Consider the following 25,926-nt stretch of genomic DNA (forward strand, 5'->3'; position numbering starts at 1 on the left):
TTCAGCAAAACCAGGATTTGTCCACTGCTGCCATGCTACTAATTCTACACCTAGAAGCTACTGTCATCTAATTATGTATAATGATATCAAGTGCTCCCTACAGTTCTTCAGAGAATGTGGCCTAGTAACAAAGAAAGCACCAACAACTCACGCAGATACACCCAAAATGCAGATGAAAATAAGATGAAAGCTTCCACTTTTTTTTGTGACAGCTGCATGAGGCTGTAACACTGATGGTAACATTTTTAACTATTTAAAAACACAGAGATATCCGAGACATTTTGGTCCTCATCACTTAATGCTATAGTGCAAGTCACATTTAAGCAAAACAAATATCATCTAGTTAGACTTTGGCTAAGTGACATGACATCATACATATTGTTTCACCTGGAATTAAGTAATACACAGTAAAACTCATTTATTTATTTTTTTTTTTTTGTTATTTATGCCTTTGTTAGATCATTTGTATGGGTGTAGAAACACAGCCTTGTGCACTATGTAAACTTTAGAACACTCTCTCTCAAACCTCCATACAAAGAGTTGGCTGGTCACAGAGCACTTTCTTAGATGTAACAATACACCAGGCCCAGGCAACTTTACTGCCACAGTGCAGGAACTCTATCACTCTCCAGTGGTCTGACACCAGGCAGCAGCATTGTGGAACATGTGGATCCAAGGTGAAGGCTCCAGAGAGGCCCTGAGGGGCGCAGGGGCCCAGGCCCACTGCCAGCCCAGCACAGCACGCTCCGGGTGGGGCATCATGGCCAGGTGACGGCCATCAGCTGAACAGAGGCCTGCTATGCCCAGTGCAGAACCGTTGGGGTTCATGGGGTAGGTCTCTGTGGGGGCTCCTGAGTCATCTACATAGCGCAGGGGTGTCAGAGAGGCACTTACGAGCCTGTCCTGGGCCTCAGCAGAGCGGAACTGCATCAGACCTGAGCAGGAAAGGTGGTGATTACAGTGAGCTCTGCTTCATTAAGGGGCACTGTAGCTACAGCTATACTCTAAGATGTGTAGTAGGATTAGACTTGGGTTTCTTGTTTGCTAGATCAGATTATAATGTTTGAATAGCCCAGTGGCTCCCAACCCTGGTATCAGAACACTCCTGTTTTGCATATTTTGGTGTTTACACTAATGCTCTAACCCACTCGATCTACCTAATAATCTCATTAAGGCTCATTATTCAAGTTGCTGTGTTAAAGAAGGAAAAACACTAAAATATGCAATGCAGAAATTGTCCAAAAATGGGGTTGAGAACCACTGGAACAGGCTATTTTTAATGTGAGCCAAACTAAACTTCACATTAAAAAAGACCACATTAAAAATCTGGGATTTTTTTTCCCCCATTTAAACCTGGAAAAACACAACAAACAGTTTAGAATTTTGAAAACTTTAAAGCAAAGAAAGTGTATAACAAGTACAAAAAAGAAATATTCTTCACTGTTTCTAGGTCACTATTCAAACTTAAGTCAATTCCTCACATTGACCATGCTTTTGTACAAAAAGGTTTTTTTATGAGTACAATCACGTCCACTGAAGCTCTTGTTCAGAAAACTTTCAGGTGGATTTGATCTACTCATCAGAGGATTTTCCATAAACTTGTGGCGCCAGCTCGAGTGCATGGCGCTATTAAAGCAAAAAGGGACATAACAAGAATACAAAAAAATTCTGACATTCATGCACTTATGTTGATAATACAGTATAATTGATAATGGAAAAATTTGTAATAAATTAGAAAAGAATGCAAAATGCAAAGCCTTTTCACTAGTACTCTCATACTTTTAGACTCCACTGTATATTAGAGGTGACTTAATGAAAAATTACTTGTAATGATTAACTTTAGGGCTTTAGTGTTTGATATGTTTCAGTTAAGCCTTTTTATCTTTTTACAAATGTTATATGTGAGTGGAAGGATCAAAATGTTACTAATATTAAAGCTTTGATATGGTGTTCAAATGATTATGTGAGGCTGTAAACGCAAGCATGATATTAAACAGTGTTATTATTATGCCTTGGATTTGTTTAAATACTATAAAAAAAACTAGACACATTGGAAATAGTTTCTCATAAAAATGATCCATTCACGTCATGAAACATCGTCAAAGTGACCCTTCGCTGGTCATTTTTAGTGTAGACAGAAGTCTCACCTTCTCCATGGGCAACCCACACGCCCAGAGCGGATCCCTCCATGCCCTTGAGCATGACAGATGGAGATGGCAGAATACCAACACTGACAAACCGAGACTCAAACCGCCCTGACTTATTATGGGTCAGGGACACCTCAGAGCCTGTGAGAGAGAGAGAGATGAAAAGCGAGAGAGCACATGTATAGGCAAGAGAAAGAGGCAAAAGAAAAGGAGGGAAGGAAAAGGGGAGAGGGCAATCTATTAATGAAAGTAATGTATGAAATGACCTTTATGAATGTCTCATCATGAGAGCGTCACAGCACTGTGCATACTAATGCATTAACACCTACTTAAAGGAGAACAGTCCAGCATCTTTAAACCTAATCTCTATGAACCAGTTTAGCATATGATTGATTACCTCAGATAATAATTTCTCTGTACTTGATTAAAGAACAGAAAACCTGTTCAGGCTACTTATAACAGAAGTCAATGGGTCACCTTTTTGGCACCATCCTATCGATTTCTGTTATAAATGTGGTTTAAGTCAACAGATTTTCTGTTTTTTCAACAGGTACAAAAAAACGCATCAATAATCAGAAACGTGATAAGATGCAGCAGAGAGAAATCGGGTTAAAAAACACTGGAGTGTTCTTTTAAAATGCTAACATAGCTGATGACTACTGACACACTCCTTAGCGCAATCTTTAATTCTCTTTTCTCACCTCCATCCTGTGCTTCCCCCACCCAGCCCAGCAGAGCCAGGAGCTGGCAGCCGTTACACACCCCCAGACTCAGGGTGTCATCACGACGCCGGAAACGCTCAAACTCCTCTCGGGCACGTGGGTTAAAGGTCACGGTGGCTGCCCAGCCTAATGAGAAAAGCAAGACAGTTTGACAAACAACATGCATTCATCTGAAGACAATATAGAGAATGCTAAAGTTCTTGCATGTGGCATCTCACATTACATGAATGACTGCTGCAGAATTGAGCTACAACTTGAAACAACTCTAAAAACATGTAACCAAAACGGCTAACGGCTAATCACAGCAGCCTGATATAACCTCTAATACTAATAACTACAACTGCAAACTGAACAATGCCTGTGAAAATGAAACTAACTTTAACACATAAAGATCATACATGTGTTAACAATAGTTAGACATGGTTTTTAAAAGATTATTTAAGTACATGATTTATGCAGACAATAAACTAACGAATTAACACAAACAATAATGAATAAAGAGCTAAACACTGACAATTAGAGTACATATCTGCCACATGTTGGATGTTGTACTCTCAAACTTGAATGCAGTTAATCTGTTTTAAATAAAAGTAAATTCATAAATAAAGCTGTCACTATATCAATATGCATATTGACAGAAGCCCCTTTATGATGTGATATCAATGTTTTGAACACAGACCTAGTGGTGAGTGTGTGTTTCTCTGTGTAAGGTTCACATTGATTCACCTTTGGCTGATCCAAGCACATCAGCATAACTGAAACCACCCACAAACACAACAGCTCGGAAGGGGTCAAGGGTTGTGGCTCCAGAGCACAAGTCCTGCATTGTTACATCCCATACCTGCAGATAGTAGAACACAATGTCCAGTCACTGGATTTTACCCTTTAACCTACAGAAAGCGACACATTTAGAAACTTTTGGAGCTGCGCTAATACGAAGCTGCACAAGTACAAATCCATTTTATGTCGTAATAATTTGTGTTTGGGCTCAATTACACACAAAGTGTTTGCTTTAGTGTTCGTCTACCTCAAATCCAGCCATAAACAAAGACGCAGCCATCTCTCGATCCCCATTGCTGCCTTCCTCCCGGACCACTGCAACACGAGGCTTCTGGCCAGCTGTGCAACAACATGAGTACATCGTATTTAATTTGACTACTAGAGGAAAACAATCTATCAATCAGCTGTTGTTTGCAGTTTTTGAAACTTAGCAGTGCCTTCACTTCTTATCAACTAACCCAGCTCTGTTATTATGGGTGTTTGGGCAGGGTCGAAGGTCAGTTTAAAGTATGGCTGGGTGCGAGTGGCTAGCCCCTCTTCTTCCTGTTGCACACAGAGCGGATTGGCCTGCAGACGCTCCAGCTGGAAGCTTGTGCTTTCCCACAACGCCCTGAGAGTGGGCAGACGCTCGTTCAGCACCTCCTGTCCACGCAGGCTCACCCTGACCTGGAGAACAACAATATCAACATAACTATCATCAGCCCAGTTTATTTGTCCTTAACAGACTTAGTCATTGATATAAAAGCTCTCCTAACACCTCAAATTGTAGGTAATTCCTCAACATGTTAAAATTAAGGTAAGAGGGATTTCTCTCCCCCAATTTCCTCCACATTTTAGTCATGGCCAATTCCACCTGCTATCACACGACGCTACCAAGCTGGGAGGGTGAGTGTTAGCACTTGCCTACTTGAGTCATGTGATGTCAGCCACTACATCTTTTCCAACTGCTGCTACTGCAATGACATTAGACAGCTGAACATGCTTGAAGGAGAACACTAACTGCCAATTCTGTTAAGTCAGCTAATAGAGGCACAGGTTGGCTAGTATCTATGGGGGGAGAGAGAGGGCCATCCTGCCCACCCTGAGAGAGTGAGGCCAACTTTGCTGTCTTGGACTCCTGGCCACAAATGGCTTAGGCACCTAACCAGTTGTGACATTCGGGATCCTGCAGATACGATTCATTTTTTGGCAGTTGTTTTGACTTTAACCCCCTCAACCGCAGGCTTATTATTCCATTATCAATCTAAAAATGTACCCTCCAGTAATTACAATACATTATTCAGCTGCTACAAAACTAGGTCATGTAGTTACTTGAGAAGTTTAAGGGTAAAGAAATTTAAGTATAGGCCCTGACAGTTTAAGCAAGCATAAAAAAAAAAGAAAAAGAAAAAAAAGAACACACTGTGCAAACAAAATATTTGCAAGCTTAGACCGTCCATCTAAATTCAGTCAAAGAGGTAGGCCTGCAGAAGTGCAGAGAAGGTTTTGGTAAAGGACACCTCACCTTAGAGTCGGGTCCAAAACCGGAGGTAGTGCCGATCCTGTGGCAGACAAGTCCAGCGTCTGTGTAACGCTGACACACACTGGCTGCGTTACTCTCACACACCTCTAACACCAGGCCCAACTCCTCTGAGAACAGAGCCTCCATCACTGAGACAGAGAGAGGGACAGACAGGTGCTTACCTAATGCCCTGAAGTGAGTGAGGCTTAAGTTTCAGATATTCATGTTTGAATCATGTTATACAAACCTCCAGCCCCTTCAAAGGGCAAGTTCACTTCTAGCCCACGATTCCCTGCAAAAGCCATCTCCAGAAGACAAGAAACGAGTCCTCCATCGCTGACATCATGTCCTGCGCTCAGTAGACGGTCTACAAGACAGACAGTATCATTAGATTCACCACTGTAAAAACTAGGAGAACAAAAACGACGCTGAAATAAAAACAAACTTGGGCTATAGAGAATATATCCTTAGTTACTACTCACCCTTAATGAGCGTCTGGGTGGTGCTGAAACAGGTGGAGAGCAGGTCAGGGTGATCCAGATCAGGGCTGCAGTCTCCCAGCTGACCATAACACTGAGCTAGTGCAGAGCCACCCAGCCTGTATTTACCTGCACTCACTGGAACGTACAGCAGCACACCTGACAGATGACAGAGTCAAGCGTTTTATATCCATTTTTTTCTCATTCATACAAACAGACTGCCAAAAAATCAGAGGTATGTCAAAACATATAAAGCACTGATATAGAAACGCTTATATGGCCTCTTTGTTCTCCACTCAAAAGACAAGGAACATGATTTGAAGCCTATTTGGGCAGTGAACATTGTGATTTTGTGTGTGTGAATGTGTTAGTTTAACCATTTCCAAAGCTCTCATTCAGAAATTCCAGTATTTACAGCTACCATTCAATGCCCATTTATCAATAATCCTTCATTCAATAAAATCAGCAGATGGAATTTCACAAATCGACCAAGATGTTTAAAAAATGTAAAAACAATAAATCCTGTTACACATTATTGTACTTATGTTTATTTGCATCCATTCTAATATAGTATTATTATTGCTGAATAACACTTGTTGCTGAGATAAATAGTTTCTTGCTGAACATAAGGGGATCCCATTTACAAGATGACTCCCCCATATTTAGTGCACAAAAACATACCCTATCAATGTATAAAGACTATATATGGACAAGGGCAACCCCAGAAATCCTAAGACCTGCACACTTCTCCGTTGCTCAAGCTCCCATATAGTACAGTCAGATAGTGTATTAACATGCTTTCTAGAGTGCACTTACAGAAAGTTATTTAAAGAATACAACAGAATTTTTCAGCCTAATCTTCATCGGCCACAAATGATTTCACAAAACTCACTGCCTCAAAAAGAAAAACCATTTATAAAAGAAATCAAAGGAAGAGGTTTTTAGCATAATGGGTTTTCTGCATATAAGCACACAGGGATATTCTGTTCTTTTACTAAATCACTGTCTGCAGTAACTGAACAGATTCGACAGACGCAGCACACAGATTAAGCTGAAAACTCTTAGTCTGAAAAAGCCCACTTTCTTTAACATCCTAGGAAAGTACAGAAGGAGAGAGATCCAGTCATTCATTCTATCCACGATCACTAGGCTTGGTGGCTAGAGCTCTCTTCTGAAGAGCTTACGCACAGAGTCCCTATCATGCAAGACTAACCTTTGCCTTCTGGGTCATCCAGGTCAGGGGTGACAGTAGCAGTGATGTCAGGACACACAGCATACACAGAAATCACCAGAGAGCCTGAGAAAGAAAAATTAGAGGTGTTAGGTTAGCTAACTTGAACTGACGCATATACACGTATGCTGAAGTGTGCACACACACACAAGTACAGTGTTGGGCAGAATAAAGTAGTGATGACTGAATACATTGTGCTAAATTTACTATTACATGTTGCATCCATTACCAGTATCCATTACAATACATAAAAAGTATTATATTCAGCATGCACTCAGAATAGATGTAGAACACATATTAATAACGCATATGGGGGAAAAACTCTGTTGTAATTTTATTTAATTCACACTGTCCCTCGCTGTTACTGGTTGGCACTTTTACTTATGCAATCCTTTTTCTTATGCCTTCACTTACAGTGCTGTGAAAAACTATTTGCCCCTTCTCCATTTCTTCTATGTTTGCATGTTCTTCATGCTTGAATGCTTCAGATCATGAAACTACTTTTTAATATTAGACAGAGATAACCTAAATAAACACAAAATGCTTTTAAATGATGATTTCATTTATTAAAGGAAAAATGCTGCACAGCCTTAACAGGCCCTACGTGGAAAAGTACTTGCCCCCTTAGCTACTAAATCAACCAAACTCAAATTCATACTAAGTCAATCAAAAGATGAAATTCAAATGATTTTATGTCTCAATTTTACTAGCCACACCCAGGCATGATTACTCCCAGACCTGGTGAATCTAAACATCACTAAAATAGAACCTGTTTGGCAAAGTGAAGCAGACAAGAAGGTCTCAAAAAGCAGCACATGATGCCACGTTCTAAAGAGATTCAAATACAGATGCAAAACAAAGTAACTGAAATCTACCAGTCTGGAAAGAGTTACGAAGTCATTGCTAAGGCTCTGGGACTCCAGCCAACCACAGTGAGAGCCACTATCCACAAATGGAAAAAACTTGTAACTGTGGTGAACCTTCTACCAAAAGTCACCAGGAGCGTATCGGCGACTCATCCAGGAGGTCACAAAAGAACCCAGACAAACATCTGAAGAACTGCAGGCCTCACTTGCATCAGTTAAGGTCAATGTTGACGACTCCACAATAAGAAAGACACTGGACAAAAAATGGCATCCATTGGAGAGCTGCAAGGCGCAAACCACCACTGACCAAAAAGAACACAAAGGCTTCTCTCACATTTGCCAAAAAACATCTAGATGACCCCCAAGACTTTTGGGATAATATTCTGTGGATTTTTGGAAGACATGGGTCCTGTTACATCCGGTGTACAGCTAACACCACATTCCACCACAAGAACATCATACCAACAGTCGTGTGATCCGGGCCTGCTTTGCTTCTGCAGGACCTGTATGACTTGTCATAATTGATGGAACCATGAATTCTGCTACTTTCTATCAGAAAATCCTTTAGGAGAATGTCCGCCGACCAGTTTGTGACCTAAAGCTCAACTGGGCTATGCAGCAGGACAATGATCCGAAGCACACAAGCAAAGGTTTCAGAGTGGCTGAGCTAAAGTCATGGCTTGAATCCAATTGAGATGAGATGGCAAGACGTTAAACAGACAGTTCATGCTCAAAACCCTCCAATGTAGCCAAATGAAAACAATTCTGCAAAGAAGAGTGGAACAAAATTCCTCAGCGATGCAAAAGACTCACAGCAAGTTATCACAAACGTCTGATCATCGCGACTGACAAGGGTGACACAACCAGTTATTTGGTTTAGGGGGCTTACTTTCTCATATGGGGGATATAGTCTTTGAATAAATCTTTATCTTCAATAAATGGAAGGATCATTTAAAAGCTGCATTTTGTGTTTACTTGTGTTGTCTTTATCTTATATTAAAATTAGTTGGATGATCTGAAACATTCAATGTGACAAATTCGCAAAATTGAAGAAATCAGGTGAGGGGCAAGTACTTTTTCAGAACACTGTACATAAATAAAGTTACAAAATTCAAAACATTATTTTGGCTCTCATAGTTTGCCTTTAACTCCACTGAGCACATCGATTGTGACATTCAGCCTTCACTTCCAACTTTTCAATACTTTTCAAGAAGACTGAAGGCTGTTATAGCTGCAAATACTACCACATTCTTTTGGCCATATAGCATACATTCACTCACTCATGCACATACACACCTGGTGCCTTAACGGTTTCTCCGCTGACACGAGCTGCCATGCTAAGGGAGTCCTTTCCTCCATCTACAGCCACGCCCAGTTCGCCCATGACCTTGCACATGGCCTGACACGCCTCCCAGAGACATGCCCCCTCACCTGGCAACTTCGCTGCCCACATCCAGTTCCCACTGCACTTCACATCCTAAGAGAAACCAGAAACATACAGTTTGAGTTATCAGCAGACATATTTATTAGGCATTCAACATCTTAGCCTTATCGTCTCCCAATGCATGTTTAAAGCATGCATTAGCATTATTCAAATAACTAGACTTTAATTACTTACCTTGAGAGCAGTGACTTGGGCAAACACCAGATTAGTGAGGGCCTCTCCCACAGCCATTCGAGCGCCTGCTGCTGGGGAAACCAGGCCTTTGATTGGCTGCTCCCCAATTGCTGTGGCAGCACCCTGGAGACTGAAGGGGGACAGGGCAACCACGGCCACATCAGCTAATGGGGTGTGGAGAGGTCCTACACACTGCTGCTGTGCAACCAATCCAGTCACAGAGCGATCCACCTGACAAGAAAAGTGGATAAGCATTTAATGGATAAACACGCTTAAATACCTGTGTTTTCAAAGTACTGCAGTATTGGAAGCCTCAGTGGACTGTTGTACCTTTTATATCTAGCCTACAGTAGCATATCGTCACTGTTGGGACAAAACCTTGTATCTCCAAAATGGTAACAGGAAAAGTCAAAAACAGCATTGTTTTAAAAAGTGGAAAACAAATGCATATAGAGTTCTGACAGTGATGGTATCTCACTTTGTGTCATTTGTTTAATGGGCAATAACCTTGTTTTCATTGTTTTCACAAGCAATCAAGTCGTGCAAATGTGACCTTGTTTACCTTGTTGGTGAGGTAGCGTTTGCTGGCCACTGCAGGCAGTTTGAGGACTCTCTCTAGAGCTGGTAGAACAGAGAGGTCTGCAGGGAGAGAGAGAGGTTGCAGAGAGGATGCTATACAGTCCAGCACAAACTCCTACAGAGAGAGAGAGAGAGAGAGAGAGAGAGGTCATTAAATAAGTTTGTAGGATGTATTAATGTATTACAGTGGAAAAGCTGGAGAAAACAGATGAACAATCGTACAGATTTATCATTCAAATAATACTTAATGGAAATATCCAAAACAGCCACCAGAGGGAGCTCCTGAACTAATCTTCATTTCATGGTTTTAAAAACACAACAATTTGTATAACAATAATAACAATAACAATAACAATAATAATAATAATAAAATAAATATTTCATAAAGGTGGAAGTTCAAAGTGCTTTACAGAGAAGTAATGAAGCTCAACAATAACAGAAGATATTATGACTTCAAATTGAAAACATAAATACCAAACGAGAGGTATCATTTTGATTAAGTACGATTTCAAATGTTTTCAAATGTTTCTTAAAAGTGAGCACTGAGGTTGACTGTCAAATAGAAGGTGGAACTGAGCTCTTCAGGTTAGATGCATAACTAAAAAATGTCATTCTCTGTTCTGTGTATTTTACAGAAGGTATTTGCAGAAGGTCAGTATGTGCAGATCTAAGATCTCGTGCTGGAACATAAACAGACAGACATTGTGTGATGTAAGTGGTGCTTTAAGGTCATTTAGAGCCTTAAAAACTAGTAGCAGAACTTTAAAACTTACCCTAAAAGATACAAATAGTTTGCATTTATTCTAAGATCATGTTATTTGATGTTTTATAAACATTAACATACTTATTTTCTAGATAAATGGTTTTAAACAATTTGCTTGGGTGACTTTTGCACAGTACTGTACTTGAGTATGTTTAAACATAGATGATGTCTGATTTTCACTCAAGTATATTTTTGGTTCCATACTTTTAATTTTAATATGATCTCTTTCACAGAAGTACAGTTTCTCTGTACTTTTTACGCCTCTGTTTACAAAGCGTTCAGCGTTTGAGTTTTCAGACTCCTTCTCACCTTTTGAGGCATTTTCCCCAACACCCAATCCAGCTCCAGATCCACAGGGCACCGCCCACCATCCACTCCACCACCTTGGTTAGACAAATCATCCACAAGAACAATCTGAAAGGAACAAACATGTGAATACTGTTTGTGGTAGTAACTGGGAACAGATGCTAACACAAGGAGTTCACCATCAGGCAGTAGGTAACACTCACAAACCCTAAACTAGTTAACCTGTGAGTCCTTCTGTTTAAAACGTAAATCTGGAAATGCACCCAACTTGGGGAAAGTTGTGCTACAATAACTCCACAGTGTTCAAACTCACCTTGCCATCACCCGTAATTTTGCCCACAAAGTCGACGGGGCATTTCTCCCTCTGACACACCTTCTCCAGGAAACTCCGGTCAGATGGGCGGAGCAAGAGAGCATTACTCTCCTGATACTCTGCCCCCCACAGCTCTAGAACACTGAGGGTTGGGTCTCCTCTCTGTAGGATAAAAAGGACAGACGTGGTGAATAGCTTAGCTAGTAAAAGTCTTCACACTGTGTAACAAAGTCCTTACATACAAGCTCACCTTAAACTTGCTGGTGTAGATGACAGCTCCAGCAGGCTCACTCAGCTCCTTCAACACGTTCCCTATGTTACAGGACAAATTCACTCTCTTGTCAAAAGGTTTGTAAAAGTAAATACTATGATGTATTAAAGATTTCATCACTGTTTAATCAAAAGCCAGCACTGAAACCACACATTACACATTAACTGTTACTTACCATTTCCTCCAGCACCCTGGTCATGGATGCTACAGATGGGGTTCCCCAATGCTCTCTCCAGACAGGCCCTGAGAGCCCGATTCATTTTCTGTTCCATCTCAGCATCTCCTCTCTGCACTGCACCCAGATCCCGCTCACTGGAGTTATCACCTTGCACCTTGCACATACACAAAAAACACAAACAGACGCGTCATTCGTCACACATTTCACCTTAACCATCACCTTTAATAAAGCAATAAGCAATACAGGTCAGCTAGTTGCCCTGGGTAGGAGTTTCTATTGAATGACTAAATGTTAATGAAAATAAAGTCTGTATCTACCTGTACAGAAGATGCAGCTCCTCCTCCTACACCAATCCTGTACACAGGACCTCCTATTTTTACCACCTCCATACCTAATCCACAAAAAAACAGAAATTCAGATTACAGGAGTAACACCCATTTAAACAGAAGCTAATAATGTAACTTATTAGCCACAGTGCTATTTATGTTATGAAAATGATATGGGCTACGAGAATGAAACCATAAGGAATTCATTTTTGACTATAATGATCCATGTTGTGCCTTTTCCCTACCTGGCTCTGCCTCCTCTTTCTTCACATGATTATTCTCAATGGAGCCTAGCCCTCCACTGAACATGATCGGCTTGATCCATTCCCGGCGTTCCCCATTGGCCAATCGCATCCCAAAAGATCTGGCAAAGCCTTTAGCAACACAGATAAAAAAAAAGAAATCAATAAACATTTAAGACAACAATTAAAGTAAACTGTTAAGAACTGAGCGTATATTTTGAATTCAACCGAATGTTTCTGCTAATTCAGAGGAAGCAAACAAGACAGAAAGCACTGTACCTGCCAGCACTGGCTCTCCAAATTTGTTGCCATAGTCTGAGGCTCCATCACTGGCTTCGATAGCCACTTGCAGAGGAGGAGCAAAGCTGGAGGGGTACTCCCAATCAGCCTCCTCCCATGGGAGGGTAAAACCTACAAACAATAATAAGGAAACAAATATAAAGAGACTTTTTAAGACCTGTGACTCTTTAAAATTCCAATTCTCAATTAAGGTACAAGAAATACATTCTGCAAGCCACACCCACCTGGAATGTGGAGGTTACCAAAGCAGTACCCAGCAGTGCCAGCGATCACGTGACCTCCTTTGCCAGCACTCTGCACATCTCTGATTCGTCCACCGGTACCTGTGATGGCCCCACTGAAGGGAGCAACACCTGTGTAGAACACAATGCACATCACTAACGTGAGGATCTACAAAGTGTTCTAGCTAACATCTGCCTTTTCATATCAGCATTCAGAATTCAGAAAGAACTCTCTCAAATACATTTTCACAGCGGTTTTTAACACTGAAATCTACACATCTGATGTACTTTTTTATTACATACTTTATGGATCAACCTTAATTATATATCTTTAAATGTACTGGTCAATTGTCATGGTCTTTAGGTTTCAGACTCAATCTGAAAAACAGCATTTATATGCATTTACACATTTAAAACCTGCTTTGCATTTTTTGAGAATTAAGGCTTTTTTACAGCGGCCATAAAAAATTAATTCCACCTGTTTTGAAAAACGTCCCCCACTTGAACTATGAATTTTTATCCTATGTTGATGGAATGTATTTTATTGGAAATGTGTAATTTGTGATTTCAGGTTTTGAAGGTGAGCAAGCAAATCAATATCTATAAGTATATAAAAACCATTTTAATGTGGCAGCTGTACATGATTGATACCAAGTCAAAGTCGCAGCTGTGCTATCTTGGCCTGGCCATCTTTGTGGAGAATTGCTTTTACAGCAGGGGGTTCTCGCACCTCCCTGTTCGCACATCATTGCTCACTAGCAGCTTAACACAATGTCACATTTCACATACAGAGAGTCATCAGTGCCTTAGAGCAACAGGAAAAACTGTTTTATTTGATATATATTATTTAAAAATATCAGTCATTTTTTATTTCACCAGCAGAACAGCCACTAGGGGGTATACAGGAAGAGCTTAGCGTTAGATAGCGTAAGTGTTAAGCACATGAAAAATGAAATTTTAGTGATGAAAGGGAGTTTAATATCCTCTGAAGAAGATAAAAGCGTAAATGTGCTCCTGCTCTGACCGGTGGGGAAGTTGTGAGTTTCTGCAGTGAAGATGACGTGTCTGGTGGTGCGTCTGGTCTCATAGCAGCTGGCCTGCGCAGGGTCAGTAGGGAACATACACTCCAGCTCCATGCCTTTAATGCCGCTGTACACACACACACACACACACACAAGCCAAGTTGCACTTTCTATGACAATGACTTTAATGCCACAGTGACTTTGTGAAAATTAATGCCAAGAGCAGCTCTGTTATATGCCAAACCATGCAGTGTGCCAGCAGCAAGCTTAGTGGTATAGACACTACCACTTCCAACCTGCTCACCTGCTGTTGTCACAGAACTTGATCACATTATTCTGGTTGCTATGCTGCTGGGTGCCCATAATGAGGCTGAAGAGCGTGTCCTTCTGTTCCTGCCCATCAATCACCATCCGCCCCCGAAAAAACCAGTGGCGACTGTGCTCACTGCAGGTAAGACCACAGAAGGGAAATATAATATTACACTTTTTGGACTATATCCATTTAAATAATACTGTGTTTTTCCAAACAAATCTGTATGCAGCATACGACCCTTTACCACAAACAATCATTTAAACATGTTTCTATGTGCTTCAGCACCATTTTTGCATCAGTTGGAAATTATTGTCCATGGTAATAGATTTTGTACTACAGATGCGACACAGAGATTAGACTGAAAAACGTTTGTGTGTTCCTACAAATGTGAAAGGAATGCACCAAACAGAAATAATGACAAACACTCGCACACTCACCTATTGGATTGGGCCAAGTCAAAGCATTCTACACTGGTGGGGTTTCTCTTCACCCTCTGGAACAATGCTGTGTAGTAGTCCAGATCCCAGGAATCAAAGGCCAAACCTGTTCACACATGTACAGACACATTATAAACCAAGGTTAAAAAGTAGTATCAGGTAAAAGATTAGCAGCAAGCAGCAGGAAAACAACAATGTCAGGTACAGCTTTTGGTTCTAGGTTCAGGATGGGATGAAGCTACTTTCAAGATGACAGATGGGTTCAGAAATCAAATTCACAAATGTTATGTTTTCTAAATATGCAGTCAGGATGCAGTGTGCTATCCTATGAGGACAAGAAACAGATGGTTATACACGTGAGAGACACAAGGTAACAGACTCATGCCAAGCCTGACTGGTTAAGTAGTGTTCAAAGCTGTCATATGATACTCAATATATGCACACCTAGTAGTGGGTGGTATGGCCAAAAAAACTGCATCATGATGTAATTAAAATTTCTGACAGTTCTGGTATACACATATTTTCTAATAAAATATATAATATTAAAACGATATTGACAATATTGCTCTCTAACACTAGCACCGCAGGCACAGGAACAACAGTGATGTCTGAATTTCTACAAGGTTCAAAGTTGGCTTCTCATTCAGTAGCTTTTTGTTGAAATTTTCCATTCAACCCTGAATAGAACAGCAGTTACATTATGCCACCTGGACCGGTGCCTGAAGGTAACTGCTGTGCCACTTAAAGCAGTCAGACACTGCTGGAATTTGGAAAATATCATAGTCATTCACAATATCAGCATCAGCTTGTGCATAGCTTGTTTTGCACATAAGGCCCTGACCGCAGCGTAGTCTTTGGCAGCTGACAAAACCAGGCAGCTTCTCAGGCTGTACAAGAAACAGAAGGGCGGCAACTATTGTCCATGTTTGGCTAAAACCGCTTGTACACTGGATGCAAAAAAAATTACTGCTGCACCTTCAAGCACGTTATTTTCAGCAGGATGCCAATGCAGATGCAGATTTTCGCTGCGCGGAGTCCAATGCGGCAGGTGTGCAAATGTTTTCACCTTTTATTTTTATTAGAAATGCAACTGAAACATCCGTCCATTTAGCTAAACAGGCTAATGTTAGTGTGGTTTTCACTGTTTGTGTGTCATGTTTTCTACACTTACTTGTACCATATCAGTGTAACTGTTATAACAAAAACTCATACCTAAGGAAGAATTTCACTGGTGTCCTGAAAGAACTGGCACATCACCTACTACTTCACCCACCCATGACTGTCAATCTAATTCTCACTAAAAACACTGCGCTGTGAATGGACTGTAATGCTGCTTGCATGGACCACTGAGTGTATTTATAGATAAATTAAGAGCCTAGTTTTGATTAAACTGAGGGGTTGAAAACTAGATTTTACTTAACAAACAGGCTAAAAGGTAGCAGGCCAAACAGGCTAAAATATAACGAAAAGGCTAAACCGCTCTCTTATTAATCTTTTGGTATTAGTGTAACTTGTTCTTGAAACCGTTTCACCCCCTTATCACATTCATTCACTCTCTCTCTCATTCTCTGTCTCACTCTGACAGACACACACACATACAGAGCTCATGACCTATTAAACTAAAACAGCCCTCATCCTGTGACATCTACACTTCTTCACATCATGAGTGTCATGTGATCCTAATGTGTCTCACTCCTCTCAATCAGAGCTCTGGCTCTTGAGCCTGGTGAGATGTATTAGTGAAAAGAATAAAAAAAATCCTACACTCAAAAGAAACTGGACAAAAATATAATGCTTTCCAGTGAATCCACACCACTTACCCAGGTCATCGTTGGCCTTCTCCAAGGCAGCACGACCTTTCCGCAGAATGTCAACCTCAAACACTTTCTGTGGCTGGACATCCACAGAGAACGACGTGATGGGCTTCATGTAGATGCACTCTGTCATGCTGTCATACAAGAGACCAATCAGCTTCTCCATCTCTCCATTCTTTCTTGGCCCATTTTGTCCATCCTTTGACAAGAAAAGCACAGGACCATCTTAAAATAGTGAAAAGTCTGCCACTGGGAGTGTTTCAAATAATAATAGACTGTAAAACCTCACTTGGATAGACACCTTAGATGATTTGTAGATTCTAATCGCACTATAATCCAACAGCATTTAAAAAAAATATGTATAAATTAATTATTTCATTAATTAAATGTAAAACTAATGCTAATGCTAACCTTATCTTCAACCCAAAACCTAAATTCAACTCTAACCCTAACCTTGCTTCTAGCCCTAGTCTTAATCCTAACCCTGTTGAGAAACAACCAAATCTCACTAGATAGGGTGTTAATAATTGGAGCAACTGTTGACAAACCACAGGGAACTATTGTCTGAAGTGGGGTCAAAGACAAACACAAGAGCTCACTTGGATGTTGGTTCTGTTCTAATTTGTTAGCATTTCTTAAAGGGGAATTCCACCAATTTTTTCTAAATTTCCACCATGAAGGGATTCTTAAAAGTATGTTTTAGGCCAAAACCTCTTATCAAAACTATCGACAAAAATGTCTTAGTCATCATTCAACATATTCCTGATCATGTATTGACTTTCTGTGAAGTGGCTTTTAAAGGCTTTAAACCCTTTTTTCTATTGTAAATCACATTGGTTGCCTTAGTTCACATCTTAATTATTAAATTATACAGAAATTTTGAGAAAAAGAAAATGGTGGAATTACCCTTTAAGGACAAAAGATGACCCAGTGTTCAGGCAAGGCCTCAATAATAAGACTCATGTGATGAATGATGGGGTAAAGGAAAGTTAATCTGAGGCTGGCTGGCAGTAATAAAGCTCTCTGGAAGTGTGATGGTTCTGCAGACCTTGATTAGGTGCCTGCGGGACAACTCCACTCTGGTCACCTGCTTCAGGCCAGCACTCTGGCAGATGGACACTGCATTTGTGGACCAGGCAGTGGAAAAATTCAGCCTACAGGGAAAAGATAATGAGATATCCAAACATGGATCTGAATTTGGGAAGAGGTATAAAGCACTTAGCACTCAGTCAGCGGAGAATGTTTGGTGTCTCAAGTGTTTTTTTAGTTTTGCACTGCAGGTAATGCAGCTATACCAAGTAATGGAAGCCGATGTCCACCAACTAGCATCGTGCAAGCTGCATGATTAAGTCAACACACACTTATCTCAAACCATGCCAAGCTGTCTCTAATAGACTTTCTAATACTGCATGACATACTTTTATCTATAAAAATGGACAAACGTACCTCACATAGATAAAAACAGCAGTATGTACAACCTTGAAGTCTGAATTGTATCCATACTTGCATCCATTTTAACAGAAAACAGTATGTGAAACTTATATTTTTCACCAAACTGTGTTTAAACAAGTCTGCAGTCAGGACTATAGTATCTGCACTGCTGCCGATGTAGGAAGCATTAAATTTGAGCCTTTTTTAATATGTTAAAGCAGGGTAGTCTTTAGGTACCTGGGGCCTATCTCCACCAGAGTCTCTGCTGGTGATGTTACTTTGAGAGTGGGCTTGTCAGACAGAGCTGCAGAGTGAGGAGGACTGAACAACCAGCACAGGATGTCCTTCTGCTCTTTACTCAGAGAATCAGCACCTGAGAGAGAGAGAGAGAGAGAGAGAGAGAGAAAGGGAGAGACAGAAAAAGAATGTGAGATAGTGTGTGAGAGAAAGAGAGCGAAAGAGAGAATGGAGAGAGAAAGAGAGAGAGAAAAGAGAGTGGAATAGAAAAAGAAAGAAGAGAGAAATAAAGGGGAGAGAGAATAGAAAAAAAGAACGAAAAACAAAAAGAGGGAAGGTTAAATAGAGAAACAGCAAAGAGAGGGCAGGAGGAGAGAGATTTATTTATGTGTAAATGAGAGAGAGAGGGAGAGAAAGACTGCTGAGTATACTTGACACTTAGACTTGTCTCTGTATTAACATTTCAAGCAGCATGTAGAGTATATTAATGCAGATCCTTATTTGTGTATTACTTTCTTTCAATTATGTAAACTACTAACCCTTTTATTGTCATTAAAGAAGCCAGCCTTTCAATACACTGTCAGACACAATTCTACAATCACATCTCTATAAATAATTTTAGAGAGAGAGAGAGAGAGAGAGAGACAGAACATCATGTGAGAATCAGCATGTGAGGAAAATACAGCCAGAAACAAGCTGCTCTCACTTAGACCTGCACCTTTTCTCTCTCAGAAAGACAAGAATGACTCAGTTCTTCACTCCCTCTTGTTCTCTCCATCTCTAAAACAGCCAAAGCTCAGTGTCTCTATACAAACATCAGCCTTATTCTGCCATCTCTCACCGTTCAGCTCGACATTGTAGCAGTGCTCAGTCGTTATGGTGACCTGCGGATACAGCTGTTTGACCCTCCTCAGGGTCCGTCCCCCCTCAGACTCTTCTCTCCGGTAGAACCGCAACACAGTCATGATCCTGGGAGCGAGAGACAGACAGAGACAGCTTATGAAGACAATAACCTCACTACTTTCACCTACGGCAATATGTTACTGGGATAAATCACATCTCGATATGCTTTTCTGAGCATAACCTGAATCTCACCAGTACTTCCACACTGAACAACTGCATGCGGCACGAGAAAGACAAGATTAGGATCAATTAAACTAACAAGCAGTTTGCTGTAACTGCATAAACTGCAGTTTGGGTTCATTTATTTTTACCAATTGTTCGATTTTTAGACCCACTAATTATCGTGATACTGCATATCATGACAATGTCTTTAAGTATCACAATGCTATATTTTTGCCGTATCGCCCACCTCTACTTTCACTACTGAATCTTCCTCTATATAAAGTTTCAGGTTGCTCAATATTGACACTGCAGTCCCACTGTCCTCAGTTACAGCCCCCTGTCCTCATTGACTGACTGATCAGAGATACTGTGACGGTGACCAATATCACGATAACAAACCCTGCAGTGGTGCTACTCAAACTCTAGCCAGTGAATGTTCTGTGGAAAAGAACAGACGAGTTTAGGACTATTCACATAAACTGTTAAACTGATATTTTATTCACAAAGTTTACAGGTTTAAATCACATTAATAAATCAGTTCAGACCACAATCTCCTCCGAGAGAGGAAGGCGAAGTGTCCAATCACTGTGCAGAAGAAATGAAATGAGAGTGAAGACAACTTTTGCTTAACTGTTTGTTTAACTGTTGCATCACAAGACGCTCAGCCCAGTCAGGAGTGCTTAGTTAGCTGATAAGCGAGCAGAGGAATCTGCCTTTTCGTAACTCAAGTCACACACAACAGCCAACGTTATTAAACCACACATGCAGCTTCAGTTTTAATAAACGCGCTATAGCAAAACAGCTTATATTATATTATATTATATTATATTATATAAAATCACTGAGGCGATGTAAAGTCCCTATATTCCACATTGAACAGATAAACCTATTACACAGAGGCAAACAAAGAGGCTGGAACTATTACACTCCAGAGTAAGAGATGTAACTAAGTGAGCTAACTTAGTTAGCCGAAGTGCAGGGCAAAGTTTTATGCTTTGGTAAATGAAGAAAAGTTGGTCAGGGCTTTTAAGAACTGTTCTTATACTGCTATGACAAAAATGACCACTGAAGCGCCTCACCTTCCAGTCGCTCGGGGTCTGTTAGAGGCTCTCGGTTCTCCTCCTGCAGCAGAGCAGAACAGCTCCTGACAGACAGAGCCGGACACACGTGCAGAGAACAAGCGCTAACCTTCCGCTCGGAGCGAAACCGCGCCTCCGTGCGCATGCGCAGCGCCTACTGGAGCCATCAACAATCAGTTCAGTGTAGCTCTGTCTATTAACTATCTTAATAGTTTCTTCTTACTCTCTGCTATTAAAAACTTATGGAGCCCCTAAGGGGCCGTGGTAAAAAAAAAAAAAAAGTTTGCGTTTCCTCACAAATAAAATGCGTTCCCTCGCAAATGTTTTGCATTACGATGCAACCGATTGCATTCACTTGCAAAAGCTGTGCTTTGCTTAAACTCAGACACGGAGCAGCTCATTGAATTTTAAGTTGATCTTGGATTGAAATATAAAGACGGGTCGCTTCTCAAAATCAAACATGATTGTGCTGTTAGTGACTCAAACTGAGGTCGAGCGTCCTCGTACAGTAGAAGTTACTTTTACAGAGACTGCAGAGAACAATTGCTGAATAAACCCAGCATAGACTGGCGAAACTGGGAAAACCGGGAACGCAATTTCATTAACTTTTTTTTTTTTAACCACGGCCCTTCTCTATAATAGTTCGCAATAATAATTCATAGCTTTTGCCAATAACTTTTAATGTAAAAAAACACTTTTTACTAATGTACGTTAAACTTTTATATGTGCAGTAAAGAAACACATTGCGCATATATATATATATATATATATATATATATATATATATATATATATGTGTGTGTGTGTGTGTGTGTGTGTGTGTGTGTGCGTGTGTGTGTGTATAGCTATTGTCTAAACAAAACCTCGTATCTCCAAAACGACAACTTTCAACTTTACAGGAAAAATAAAAAAAACCTTCTTTATTTTATAATGTAAGTCAATGGAACCAGACTTCTGTCCAAGTCATTTTGGGCAGTTTCTTTTGGTCCATTTAACATGAAATTTACACACAGTGTATACACACACACACACACACACACACACACACGCAACACCAGGGGTAGGTCAGCAGTGAGACACTTAAAAACATGAAAACAGTTTTTGATGTTGTAGGTGGGCTGTTGTGCTGGGCTGTGGTGACGTCGGCCAGAAAAAAAGAACTGGGAAAGATCATACTCATGTTTGATATTCACCCACACACACACACACACACACACACACACACATATATATATAACTCGTCCCACAAAAATTTCACTACACAAAACACAAAAACACCATGAAACACAAACGACACATAAACACATTTTAAACTAAAGAACGACAACATTAAAATCATTAATATGTATCCAAGGAAGCAAAGGCTCGTGGTAGGCGCGCGCCCTTCTGAAAAGGGGCGTTTTCTGTTGTTTAATGTTGTCTGTTGGTGAAAGTGTGTTTATTGTGCTGTTCTTTGTCGGGGAATGGGGTGCTGCTATGCAAGATGTGTGTTTTGTGTTGGTGGTTGCCCTACTGTCAGAACGACGTGTGTGGCTAGTGATGACCATCCCTGTGGATTCAACCCACTGTAGGTGACAGTCCGTAGGCGCGCGCCCTCCTAGGAAGAGTTGTTGTTGTTACTAATGTCGCTGTTGGTTAGTGTAAAGGTGTGTGTGATTATTGTGTTATTCTGTGTTGGGGGTTGGTCTACCGTCAGGGTGAATCCCGTGGCTATGGTGACCTCCGTCCCGGGTGTTTAAAAACCAGTGTTTTTCATGGCAGTCCTGGCGCTTTTCTGCGGCTAGATTGGCCGCTCTGCTTGTGCCTGATCACGGTCTTTGTTTCTTATTTTAGATGGTGAACACAATCTGCCAGTTCAGATTCTCTGTTCAGAGTCCCAGTGTTGTAATTTGGGTTGTGTTTCGGTGGTGGTGTTGTTTCAGTGCCCCGAAAGGGCTTTTTTTGTGCTTTGTTTGATAATTCAGTTTGTGAGGATTTGACTGCGCTGCTCTAAAGCTCTCCGTGTTAGTGAGTTAATGAGGTTCAGGTTTGGATGAGCTCTTGTTTTTTTTAGGGCTTCATATCTCTGTATATGTTGGTTACGTGTTTTGAGAGTCTTGCAGAATATTAAAGATCTTTCATGAAAAGCAGAATCAATAAAAGCTAACGTTTTAGTATATTTCCACAGATTTCTACATACAAATTTTCTAGTGTAGTCTTGTTTATTGAGTTGACCCAACCTAAATCATTAAGGACAATATGTGTAATCACACTATCAAAAATTTCGGACCTAATTTTACTAAGGAGAAACGTTTACAGGACAGTGCAACCAGATCAGTGCATCTTACCCTGGGAGGCTTCACCCCCAAGTTACCCTACATGTTCTTCTCTGTCTCAATTCAGAAAAAATAATTGTCAAAAACAGAGAAAACAGTTTGAGAATATTATATATGTATATAAATACATAATTTGTCTTGTTTTTTCTGGGTAGGTAGGTCTTCCCCATCACTCAGCATTATGCCAACTAATGTGGCTATCTGTTAGCCAATGTAACAGAATTGGCAGTTAGTGCTCCCCTCCAAGCGTGTTCAGCTGTCCAGTGACGACGTGTTGGGGACAGATCGAAAAGAGTGGCTTCATGTGTCCTGAATGACACACATGCTAGGTTCATGCCCAGCTTGGTAGCATAGCGTGATGGGGAGACCTTATTAGTGGGTGGACTTGGCAATGACTAAATTAGGGAGAAAACTGGGTAACAATCCAAATAAACAAATAAACCTGAGTTATGTTGAATGAAACAATGATTTGTGATCTTGAGTTTATCTGTCCAGATTTTCCAGAATTTCAAAACTTGTGGGATCCCTGACCTGAAAGGGGCTTTGTGGTTTATGTAGAAAATGTATATGTGTCTCTGTTGAATAAGATACTGAGGATTTACCTAATGCTGTATTTACTTTACTGTCCTTTTTACACTCAGGCTTAATTCAAGACACAGAGACGAGTCAAGTGATGCCATCTTAGATATATTTAATAAATTAAAACAAGGTACAAAAGAAAAAAAAAGTCATGTACACGTCACCCCCTCTATCTTCCCCTCCCTTACTCTAGACATATCCACCACTGGTAAACAAATGCAGGATGGGAGAGTATCCTCAACCTGCTGAATGCTCACGACACATTCGCTTGCTGCATGCCCGATTCCCCCGCCCAAAATTTGAAACACACATGCTACATGTTTGCAGGCAGCGGCCGGGCAGTAGACAGGGACAGAGAGAGAGGCCTGGCCACAGCAGTGTCCTTTTCAGGGGCCTCGAACAGCAAAAACAAGGGGACTTTGTAGTAAGGGTTTGTGTTCAGTTCCTCATAAGTGCACTCGAAAGTCTACAGAGGCTGCAATTAGGACGAGCCCTCACACGCAGGTGTACAAAGGCACATGCGCACAGGTGCGCGCACACACATACGCAAAAGGACCGTTTATGTTTCTAAAACATTATTAATAATTTTCTGCTTGGCGTTACAGTGTTGGGTGGACAGCTCACAGTTATGGACGTGACCGCTTCTCTTTCTTCACGGATGCTCTGAAAACTATGCACACATTCTGAAAAAACACAGGGAACATTCACAGGTACATTTTTCACAGCCGTCCTGGGCTCCCAGCAGCTCTCCTCAGTGGACACCATAAGCAGAGTAGAGAAACGTATCGTCTTCCATGACTGCAACTGTCTGATCATCAACGTCAGATGTTTGTACAGTATAATGGTGTTGTTTTTAACGTCAGTTCTTACCAGCCCAATATGTGCTGCTATTTCACATATCAAAAATAATTAATCACAATAATAATAATAAAAAAAACTAAGACACATGACAAGATTCACAACGTTTTGGCAGAATAATGGTGTGAGTGGGGGGTAGTTAGGTAGATTATATAGATATATATAAAGCCACAGAGGAAAAAAAATTATCATTCTTCATTGGTCCCTCTCTCTGTCAGTAGCAGTAGCTATAAGGACTCACACACCTCCCGTGGTTTGCTAGGTATATAAGTGTTTATATATAGATTTATATATATGTGTGTATATACTCATTTAGCTTTCAGTATCTCTAAATTTAAAAATAAAACATTTAACTACCACTAGTTCTTTGTTCGTACATCTGCAAATTGTCACAAGGAAAACAGCCTAAGAGCCACGGAAGATCGAGAACGTGAAAAAGGGGAGGTGACTGTTTACAATCCACATGCTGCAGGGGTGAAGGTGGGGAGGAGAGGGAAGAGAGGGGATTTATATGAAATGTTTTGCTGCTCAAAACAGGCAGCACTGGCCACCTTCCAGAGGGCCCGAAACAGCCTTGCGAAAGCTGGATGGAAAGGAAAGAGAAGAAGAAAGATCAAAAAAGAGGCAGAGCGCCCTCCTCAGGTCCTTACAGTGCATGCTCTGAACATCTGTTTGTCAGGCTGTCTCTCTAGCATTGCTCATGTCTGTGTCGAGTTTCCGGTGGGGGCTGCTTGGAATTGTAGTTTTGGATCGCTTTGGACTTGGGCTGTTCAGTACTCTGCTGCGTATTCTGTACCATGCAGCCCCCGGCACACCAGAGTGAACTCTTTAACTATGTCCTTCACACGACGCTTATTCACTCGTTCCCTGCGTGAAAAAGAGAAAGCAAGAGTGAGAGAGAGAGAGCGAGAGACAAAAGAAAAGAGCAGCTCATTAGTCTGTGAAGAGAATTTTGGATAAACAAAATGAACAATTCTAGATAAATATGTATGCAGTACCAGTAAAAAGTTTGTGCCTGACTGAATGCATGTTTTTCGTAATCATAAAGGCATGATCTAAAGGTATATGGTCAAATTAGGGCTGGGATAATAGCAAATTTGAAAAATCAATGAATCAAGACAAAATTAACAATAAGCATTAATATTTTTATAAGCTTGGGTTTATTACTGCTACATATTCAGTATATCTAAGACAGCTTCCATTTCCACTAGAAGGGGCAACAAAGTCTTAACACCTTTTCAAACTAAGTTTCATTCTGTTTAATTACACTAATCACCACACACACACACACACACACACATTATTGGGCTAACACCAAACATCTGTATCTTTGAATTGCATTGCTTTTTTTATTTTGAAAAAAAAAATCACTTTGCCAGCATTACTACTTGATGGATCCAGTTCTCCTGCCTTGAGTGTTTGTTTTTAGTAACGACAGCACATATGACTTACGGTGAAGGTTTCACTGCATTAAAATCACATGCACCGTTTTCATCAAAAAATATTCAAGAAGGAAAAAATTCATGAAGACTTAACGTTAAACTAAGTATGAAGAATACTGTTTCTTATGCTGTTTTCCCTGTATAGCAGTGAGCAGGTCACTGAGACTTTTACTCACACTGACTCAGTGTGTAAATTGTGAGTAATGTATAAAAAAAAAAAAGCCACTGAATTCATGGCCGTAATTGCTAATTATCGATAAACTGCATAGTAGCTCCAGCTGTAGCTTAAATGCATGAGATTTCATGCAGGAAGTTTCAAAGCAAATAAAAAATTTGATGTCTATGTATGTTCTTTTAAAACACGGCCCTAACAATTACTTTTCATATAGCACTTCAGTAAAGTTGAGAGCTGGAAAATGTTAAACCACAATCATTACACTATCCTAATTACTATGTGACTCCTTAACAATTAATTTGTCTGTCTTCAGTAA

The 25,926-nt window shown here is 40.5% G+C and overlaps 2 protein-coding genes across 2 annotated transcripts in view; both read right to left on the reverse strand.

Annotated features, from left to right (window-relative positions):
• Nucleotides 1–403: 403 nt before the first annotated feature.
• On the reverse strand, nucleotides 404–20,341 carry pfas (phosphoribosylformylglycinamidine synthase). The gene is made up of 29 exons (XM_036581527.1): nucleotides 20,242–20,341; nucleotides 18,939–19,066; nucleotides 18,098–18,233; nucleotides 17,478–17,583; nucleotides 16,436–16,628; nucleotides 14,616–14,721; nucleotides 14,170–14,310; nucleotides 13,868–13,992; nucleotides 12,847–12,975; nucleotides 12,602–12,733; nucleotides 12,326–12,454; nucleotides 12,072–12,145; nucleotides 11,752–11,908; nucleotides 11,556–11,617; nucleotides 11,306–11,467; nucleotides 10,996–11,100; nucleotides 9,907–10,038; nucleotides 9,345–9,575; nucleotides 9,023–9,203; nucleotides 6,843–6,926; nucleotides 5,633–5,788; nucleotides 5,398–5,517; nucleotides 5,154–5,299; nucleotides 4,108–4,315; nucleotides 3,897–3,988; nucleotides 3,596–3,710; nucleotides 2,849–2,995; nucleotides 2,148–2,288; nucleotides 404–935 (listed from the first exon to the last, which is right to left on the reverse strand). The coding sequence occupies exons 2-29, from the start codon at nucleotides 19,060–19,062 to the stop codon at nucleotides 622–624; spliced, it is 3,948 nt and encodes a 1,315-aa protein (XP_036437420.1). The 5' UTR covers nucleotides 19,063–19,066; nucleotides 20,242–20,341; the 3' UTR covers nucleotides 404–621.
• Nucleotides 20,342–23,227: 2,886 nt separating this feature from the next.
• The window catches only part of ipo13 (importin 13), a 54,168-nt gene continuing 51,469 nt past the window's right edge, over nucleotides 23,228–25,926 (reverse strand). The window contains exon 21 of the mRNA XM_036581530.1: nucleotides 23,228–24,860. Within this exon, the coding sequence (XP_036437423.1) occupies nucleotides 24,764–24,860 (97 nt within the window). The 3' untranslated portion in view covers nucleotides 23,228–24,763. The remainder of the gene's footprint in view (nucleotides 24,861–25,926) is intronic.

Source organism: Colossoma macropomum, unplaced genomic scaffold (assembly GCF_904425465.1).
Source record: "Colossoma macropomum unplaced genomic scaffold, Colossoma_macropomum, whole genome shotgun sequence".
NCBI classification, from domain to species: Eukaryota; Metazoa; Chordata; class Actinopteri; order Characiformes; family Serrasalmidae; genus Colossoma; species Colossoma macropomum.